This window comes from Nerophis ophidion, linkage group LG25 (genome assembly GCF_033978795.1).
Source record: "Nerophis ophidion isolate RoL-2023_Sa linkage group LG25, RoL_Noph_v1.0, whole genome shotgun sequence".
In the NCBI taxonomy this organism is placed as follows: Eukaryota; Metazoa; Chordata; class Actinopteri; order Syngnathiformes; family Syngnathidae; genus Nerophis; species Nerophis ophidion.
Window position 1 is genome coordinate 35,758,636 of NC_084635.1, and position 9,759 is coordinate 35,768,394.

The window sequence follows — 9,759 nt, forward strand, 5'->3', positions numbered from 1 at the left end:
AAAGTGCCCTGCTGAAAATGACAAGGCAACAATAAAATAAATGATTATATATTAAAATAATTTTGAAATTATTTAAATAATTAAATGTAGAAAAAAATTATTAAATAAACCATGAACCAATTAAATCATGGCACCAATTGTTGATTAAATGATCAATTAAATATTAAAGAAATTAAATGTACAAAAAGTAATCATTCAACCTGTGAAATATTAAAATCATTTAAAAACTAATTTAACATGAACTGATTAAATTGTGATATAGTTAATTAAATCATTAGAAGTAAATCATTGATTACATTTTTCACTAATCAATTCAATCTATGAAATAATTAAATGTGCAAGAAGGTAATAATTTAATAAACAATTAAATTGTGAAATAGTTTATTAAATCATGAGAAGTCAATAATTGTATTTAATTATTAACTAATCAATTCAATGTTTAAATAATAAAATGTGTTAGAAGTTAATAATTAAACAATCAATTGAACAGTTAAATGAATCAGGAAATGAATAAATAATTAAAAATGTGTTTAAATATTGTCCTAATTAAATTGTGCAGTATTTAAATAGTTAAATAAACGTATATAATTTCTTATTAAATAACTTGATGACACGTGCGATAACACAATTATGTATTGAATAGAATAGAATAGAAGTGTATTGCAATCTTGTATTGGAATTCTGGTGCAGCTTATACAAAAAAAACAATTCAAAAATAGAATAAAAAAAGGGTACATGAAGTAAAAATAGATAATTAAACAGAAGTTATACACTGTATTGAGTTAAATATGTAATACAAAAAATAAAGAATAACAACGAGGGGAACACTACAATGAAATAAATATGTAAATATTAGAGATGTCTGATAATATCGGCCGATAGATGCTTTGAAATGTACGGAGTGTTACACGGATGTAGGGAGAAGTACAGAGCAGTTGCGTCTCCCAGTCATACTTGCCAACCCCCCCCATTTTCCCGGGAGACCCCCGGATTTCAGTGCCTCTCCCGAAAATATCCCGGGCCAACCATTCTCCTGAATTTCTGCCGATTTCCACCCGGACGAAAATATTGGAGGCGTGCCTTAAAGGCACCGCCTTTGCGTGCCAGCCCAATCACATAATATTTACGACTTTTCACACACACACACACAAGTGAATGCAGGCATACTTGGTCAACAGCCATACAGGTCACACTGAAGGTGGCCGTACAAACAACTTTAACACTGTTTCAAATATGTGCCACACTCTGAACCCACACCAAACAAGAATGACAAACACATCCGCACCTTAACACAACAGAACAAATACCCAGAAATCCTTGCAGCAGTAACTCTTCCTGGATGCTATAATATACACACCCCACCCACCTCAACCTCCTCATGCTCTCTCAGGGAGAGCATGTCCCAATTTCCAAGCTGCTGTTTTGAGGCATGTTAAAATAAAAATAATGCACTTTGTGACTTCAATAATAAATATGGCAGTGCCATCTTGGCATTTTTTGCCATAACTTGAGTTGATTTATTTTGTAAAACCCTGTTACATTGTTTAATGCATCCAGCGGGGCATCACAACAAAATGAGGCATAATAATGGGTTTGTCACGACCAGAACAGGACTCTGAACACAGATGCAGGATTTTAAGAAAATATATTTATTTGGACAAGGTTATGGGTTCAAAAGGGGAGAAACTAAACAGGCTATCAAAACAGAGCTCACCTAACCTCTAAACTAACAAAAATCTCAAACTCAAAACGCTCCTGCAGCGGAGGGAAAAAAAGGTGCTAAGAACACCAAATGCAAAATACAAGAAAAAGCGCTCCAGCGGAGGCGGTGCTAAGAAGCTAATCTTACCTGACTAAAGGGTTTACAAACAAATAATATCCCGTGGGTCAAAAGGGTACCAAAACGTGGCAGTGGCTGTGGACATGGAACGCTGGAGGGACGCACAAAAGATAGGAAAACACTCAAGACATTTCTACACATGAGGGAGGGCGACACAGGTGGACACAATCAGGCAACCAGGAAGGACGTCAGACCAGTGAAACAGGAGGAAGAGCAAGTGATCTGAAACGAGAGGGAGAGTCAGCATTTCAAAATAAAACAGGAAATGAAAAAACATGAAACCAGACTAGACTTCACCCAGCTGTGACAGTTTTCATTCCACGACTGTATATATCGGTATCGGTTGATATCGGACTCGGTAATTAAGAGTTGGACAAATTGGATATCGGCAAAAAAGCCATTATTGGACATCTTGAGTAAATAGGTTTTCTTTTTGCACACATATTTTTCAGAATGTACTGTTATTTTGGGTTTGAGGTTTGTCTGTGAGTAGAATGAAGTGGTTATTTAAAATCTGGTTGCATCTCCCGCCACCTTTTTCTGCAAACCAAGTGTTGTTCTTGGCGTGAAGCCAAGCAGAATGTGCGAGTCAAGTCAAGACTAGTTTTCACTCTCTCACTTCCCTCCCTGGCCGTCTTGTCTCCTGTTGCCGGGTGACAGACGCGGGCTGGGAAGCAGGGCAGCTCACCCCCGCCGGCAAAGGCGGCTCGCGGCCAGCGCTCCTGACCTGGGTTGTCTCGGCCTGCCTGCTCCTCCTCCTCCTCCTCGCCGGCCTGTCTCTGGCGCTGTGGAAGTGGCGCCGCTTGGGCCCGGACGGCCAGCGCTCGGCGTCCGTGTCCCTCAACACTTTGGCCGTGCCCAAGCGGGACAGCATCAGCAGCGACAACGCGGCCTCCGACCGCAGCGAGGTGGTCTTTCCCCTGCAGGCCTCCGACGGCAGACTCTGCCGACATTTTCAGCGCCTGAGCGGCGACTACGGAGCGCCGGTGTACATAGTCAAGGAGATGGCGCCTCACAGTCCCACCAACGTTTACTACAAAGTCTGATCAGGAGCTGGAAGGACAGCCTTGTCTCAGTCAGAGAAGAACACATTTAGTCCTTTGATTTAAAAATGCTTCAAAGACATCTGGTTAACATTGACAAGCAGTCCCTAATCTAGCGATTATTTTGTCCGATTATTCGGATAATCAGATAAAGCACACTTTATAATTGGAGTAGACAACCAGCTCAAAAGGTGTGTAGTCTGAATTGATTACTTCCAAAAAATTGATAAATTAATCAATTATTTTCTCTGATTAATCGAATATTCGGATAAAATACACTTTATAATTGAAGTAGACAATCAGCTCAAAAAGTGTGTAGTCTGAAGTATGGCTACAGCAATTGTTTACTTTATTAATCGATAAATTCATCAATTATTTTGTCCGATTAATCGGATAAAACACACTTTAAAGTTTAAATATACAACTAGCCCAAAAAGGTTCTGTATTTCTTCATTCATATATGTTTTAAAATTATGGCTACAGCAATTGATTACTTCAAAAATCGATTAATTAACCAATTATTTTGTCTGATTAATCGAATATTCGGATAAAACACACTTTATAATTGAATTAGACAATCAGCTCAAAAAGTGTGTAGTCTGAAGTATGGCTACAGCAATTGTTAACTTTATTAATTGATAAATTCATCAATTATTTTGTCCGATTAATCGGATAAAACACACTTTAAGTTTAAGTAAACCACTTGCCCAAAAAGGTTCATTATGTCTTTTTTCATATACATCTTAAAATTATGGCTACAGCAATTGATTACTTAAAAAACGTATTAATTAATCAATTATTTTGTTTGATTAATCGAATTTTCGGATAAGACACACTTTATAATTGAATTAGACAATCAGCTCAAAAAGTGTGTAGTCTGAAGTATGGCTACAGCAATTGTTAACTTTATTAATTGATAAATTCATCAATTATTTTGTCCGATTAATCGGATAAAACACACTTTAAGTTTAAGTAAACCACTTGCCCAAAAAGGTTCATTATGTCTTTTTTCATATACATCTTAAAATTATGGCTACAGCAATTGATTACTTAAAAAACGTATTAATTAATCAATTATTTTGTTTGATTAATCGAATTTTCGGATAAGACACACTTTATAATTGAAGTAGACAATCAGCTCAAAAAGTGTGTAGTCTGAATTATGGCTAAAGGAATTGTTTACTTTATTAATCGATAAATTAATTAATTATTTTGTCCGATTAATCGATTAATCTAATAAAATACACTTAAAGTTTAAGTAAACAATTAGCCCAAAAAGGTTCATTATGGCTTATTTCATTTATGTCTTTTTTTAAAAATTATGGCTACAGCAATTGTTTACTTTTTTAATCGATAAATTTGTTGGATTATTTTGACCGAATAATTGGATAAAACACACTTTAAAGTTTAAGTAAACAACTAGCCCAAAAAGATTCATTATGTCTTATTTCATGTACGTCTTACAATTATGGCTACAGCAATTGATTACTTAAAAAATCGATTAGTTAATCAATTATTCTGTCCGATTAATCGAATATTCCGATAAAACAAACTTTATAATTGAAGTAGACAATCAGCTCCAAAAGTGTGTCGTTTGAATTATTGCTACAGCAATTGTTAACTTTATTAATCAATACATTCATCGATTATTTTGTCCAATTAATCGAATATTCAGATAAAACACACTTTATAATCGAAGTAGACAATCAGCTCAAAAAGTGTGTGGTCTGAATTATGGTTACGGCAATTGTTTATTTTTTTAAATCAACATATTCATTGAGTATTTTGACCGAATAATCGGATAAAACACTCTTTAAAGTTTAAGTAAAAACTAGTCCAAAAAGGTTCATTATGTCTTATTTCATATACGTCTTACAATTATGGCTACAGCAATTGATTACCTAAAAAAATCAATTAATTAATCAATTATTTTGTCATATTAATCAAATATTTGGATAAAACACACTTTATAACTGAAGTGAACAACCAGCTCAAAAAGTGTGTAGTCTGAATTAATGCTACAGCAATTGTTAACTTTATTAATCGATAAATTTATCTATTATTTTGTCCGATTAATCGAATATTTGGATAAAACACTTTATAATTGAAGTAGACAACCAGCTCAGAATGTGTGTGGTCTGAATTACGACTATAGCAATTGATAACTTTATTAATTGAAAAATTCATCGATTATTTTGTCCGATTAATCGAATATTCAGATAAAACACTTTATGATTGAAGTAGACAACCAGCTCAGAAAGTGTGTGGTCTGAATTATGACTATAGCAATTGATAACTTTATTAATCGAAAAATTCATCGATTATTTTGTCCGATTAATCGAATATTCAGATAAAACACTTTATGATTGAAGTAGACAACCAGCTCAGAAAGTGTGTAGTCTGAATTATGGCCACAGCAATTGTTAACTTTATTAATCGATAACTTAAGCGATTATTTTGTCCGATTAATCCAATATTTGGATAAAACACACTTTTTAATTGAAGTAGATAACCAGCTCAGAAAGTGTGTGGTCTGAATTAGGGCTACAGCAATTTTTAACCTTATTCCTCGATAAATGTATCGATTATTTGTCCGATTAATCAAATATTCGTGAAGTAGATAACCAGCTCAGAAAGTGTGTGGTCTGAATTAGGGCTACAGCAATTTTTAACCTTATTCCTCGATAAATGTATCGATTATTTGTCCGATTAATCAAATATTCGGATAAAACACACTTTATAATTGAAGTTGACAACCAACTCACAAAGTGTGTAGTCCGAATTAGGGCTGCAGCAATATTTTACTTTATTCCTAAATAAATTTATCGATTATTTGTCCAATTAATCAAATATTCGGATAAAACACTTTGTAATTGAAGTAGACAACCAGCTCAAAAAGTGTGTTGTCTGAATCAGCATGTCTTCTTTTGTATTCCTTTCAATTTCCTTCTAGTCAGACGATATTTTCGGTACAATGGAGGGCTTTTTTTTTTAAACCATGTACTAATTAATCGATTGTTTGCAGCCCTATTCCTCAGTCCTTTAATAATTCAGATTTTATCTAAAACAGTCGTAAATCTATCCAACATAGCCAAGCAGTGCGTTTGTAGTCCGAACTATGGCTGCAGCGATTGATTATTTAAATAATCGGGTAACCACGTGATTACGTTGTCCGATTAATCGAAAAATCGGACAAAACACACTTCAAAGTTTAAGTAGACAACTCACTCAAAAAGGTTCATTTTGTCACATTTCATAAACTGCTGATTTTTTTTCTACTCAGAGAATATTTGCAATACTATGCATAGCATTTTTACCATGGATGATCAATAATCAATTTGATCGATTAATTGTTGCAGCTCTATTCTTTAGTCCTTAAATGATTCTGATTTGACTTAAAAATATTTTAAATATATTTATTTAACATGGACAGGCAGAGTGTGTAGTCTAAATTATGGCTACAGCAATAGATTACTTTAAGAATCGATTAATTAATTGATTATTTTGTCTGATTAATCGAATAATTGGATAAAGCACACATTAAAGTTTGAATAAACAACTAGCTCCAAAGAGTTCATCATGTCTTATTTCAAAAATTTCTCAATGTTCTTCCAGTCAAACAATATTTGCGATACAATGGATGGCATTTTTACAATCGATTATCAATAATCGATTTGATTGATTAATGGTTGCAACACTATTCTTTGTCCTTAAATGATTCTGATTTCATTTAAAAAATGTTTTAAATATATTTATTTAACATAAAAAAGCAGGGCGTGAAGTCTGAAGTATGGCTGCCGCGTTTAATTATTTTGATAATTGCCTAATCTATCGATTATTTTGTGTGATTAATCGGGTGATTCGATGAAATGCACTTATAGTTGAAATTAAAGACTTTTTCAAGAAAGTTATGTCTTTCATTAACCTTTCAATTTTACTGTAGTCAGACAATATTTTCGCTACAATGGATGGAATTTTTTTGCATTGATTATCACAATATAATCAATTATTGATTAAATCGATTAATGGTTGTAGCTTTTTTCTTCAATGATGCTGATAATACTTCAAATGTTTTAAAGATATTTATTTAACATAGGGTGGTTTTAGTCTAAAGTAGAGCAGCAATGATTAATCGATTAGAAAAATGCCTGGATTCATATCGTGTTGCTTCGATTAATCGCTTAAGGCACCGGTGTCAAACTCAAGGCCCGGGGGCCACTTCTGGCCCGCCACATCATTCTATGTGCTCCGGGAAAACCTGGAAAAAATGGTTTTCAATAAAATACTTTATTTCAATTTTTTTTTACTAAATGCATTTGTTCTTTCAATTTTGACAGAAAAAAAATAATAATATTTGAAACTTTAATATTATCTGATCATGCCAATTATATTATTATATTCTGTATTGCAAAACTATTTTCTAAACAAAAACAAATAGTTAAATATCTGTTTGTCACCTTTTTTATGATTTTAAAGCAAGGTATACATGAAAAAAATCTAATAATCAAATGCATATGCATTTTGATTAATCATTATTAATTACAGTTTATTACCCGCATGCATAATGTAAATTAATTTTTAAAAAGTGGCCATTACGGCGATGTGGCCCTCAATGAAAATTAGTTTGACTCACCTGGCTTTAAAGGCCTACTGAAATGAGATGTTCTTATTTAAACGGGGATAGCAGCTCCATTCTATGTGTCATACTTCATCATTTTGCCATATTGCCATATTTTTGCTGAAAGGATTTAGTAGAGAACATCGAGGATAAAGTTCGCAACTTTTGGTCGCTAATAAAAAAGCCTTGCCCGTACCGGAAGTAGCAGACGATGTGCGCGTGACGTCACGGGTTGTGGAGCTCCTCACATCAACACATTGTTTACAATCATGGCCACCAGCAGCGAGAGCGATTCGGACCGAGAAAGCAACGATTTCCCCATTAATTTGAGCGAGGATGAAAGATTCGTGGATGAGGAAAGTTAGAGTGAAGGACTAGAAAAAAAGGGAAAAAAAAGACAGGGCAGTGGAAGCGATTCAGATGTTATTAGACACATTTACTAGGATATTTCTGAAAAATCCCTTATCTGCTTATTGTGTTACTAGTGTTGTAGTGAGATTATATAGTACCTGAAACATTTTTTTTTTCAAAACAATTTCCCCATAAAATATGCATTGAGGTTATGAAGTGTGTTTTATTCGATTAATGGAATGAAATAATCGACTGATTACTCAATTACTGAAATAATCGATAGCTGAAGCTCTTCAAACTGTTACTTCAGTAAATGTGATTTGTATTCCAACTTGGGACACATCTGATGACTTCTGAAAACAAACCACTTCAAGTACTTTCACGCTTTATCTAGAAGTGAAGAAAATGTCTTAGGTAAAATCTCTTTTGACACGTTTTTAGATAGAATTTCTACATTTCTATCACATGTTGTTCTCTTGTTCTGAGCTCCCACTTCCTGTGTATGCAAGGTTGTAACGTGTCTGAAAACTTTCATTCTCTCAAATCTCTTTTTCTCAGTTGTTCTGTGCTAAAAAAAAAAAACAACAACCCAAGAATAAACAATTTGGATTGTTTTCTATTCATCGCTTTGGCAGCATGATATTATTTCTCTTTCACACTTTAATGAAGACGCTGTGGGGAAAATGTGAATCTCCCCTGAATAGCAGACAATATTTTTGGAGAGTCAAATGGCCAGAATTAAATAAGTAAATCTTTAAATATTCACTTAAATGTGTCTTTAATTCGTTAATTAATGGTTGATTAATCAATTAGTTCCACAAGGACATTAAAGCAATCATTGGACTAGATTCCTGTTAGCCCCGCCCACTGACAAATTAAATCATGAAATACTTAAATCGTTAAATAACTTATTAAACGGTAAATAATTCAACGGGTAAAAAATTACTAGATTGTGAATTAATTAAAGGTTTTATGAAACAAGAAATAAGTAAATTGTGAAATAATTATTCATTTGGGAAATAACCGAATCATCAAAAAATGTATGAAACGCGAAAAATAAATAAATTGTGAAATAAATTATTATATTGTGGATGAATTAAATCAAATATTCCATCAAACAGGAACACATTTAATTGCAAAACAGATTGTTAATTTGGGAAATAAGACAATTTATTAAACAGGAAATAGTTAAAATGATTTAAATGATTTTTAAAACATGTTAATTGTGGAGATAAATAAATACATTTTGAAATAACATAACCGTTAATTTATGAAACACAAAATAATTACAATTGTGAAATAACCAAATCATCGAATAATTAATGAAACGCGAAAAATTCAATCTTGAAATAAATTACTATATTGTGGATGAATTAAATCGTTAAATATTCCATCAAACAGGAAGACATTTAATTGTGAATCAAATTATTAATTTGGGAAAAAAGATAATTTATTAAACAGCAAATAGTTGTGAAATAAACCATTAAATGATTTTTAAAACATGTAAATTTTTTGAAAAAATAAATAAATTGTTAAACAACATCATGATTAATTTATGAAACACAAAATAATTACTTTGTGAAATAATGAATCATTAAATGATGTACGAAACAAGAAATAAGTAAGTTATAAAATAATAATTAAAGTGTGAAACAACCAAATCATCGAATAATTTATGAAAGGCGAAAAAAATGTATTGTGAAATAAATGATTATAATGTGGATTAATTAAATCATTAAATATTCCATCAAACAGGAACAAATTTAATTGCGAATCAGATTATTAATTTGGGAAATAAGGTCATTTATTAAACAGGAAATAGTTGTGAAATAAATCATTAAATGACTTTTAAAACACGTAAATCATTGAAAACATTTAAAATAAATTGTGAAATAACATCATCATTA

General features: G+C 32.4%; 1 protein-coding gene across 1 annotated transcript in view; it reads left to right on the forward strand.

The window, feature by feature from the left end:
- Positions 1–9,089, forward strand: part of LOC133542980 (ephrin-B2a-like) — a 34,752-nt gene extending 25,663 nt beyond the window's left edge. The window contains exon 5 of the mRNA XM_061887298.1: positions 2,501–9,089. Coding sequence (XP_061743282.1) covers positions 2,501–2,886 — 386 coding nt within the window. The 3' untranslated portion in view covers positions 2,887–9,089. The remainder of the gene's footprint in view (positions 1–2,500) is intronic.
- Positions 9,090–9,759: the final 670 nt, after the last annotated feature.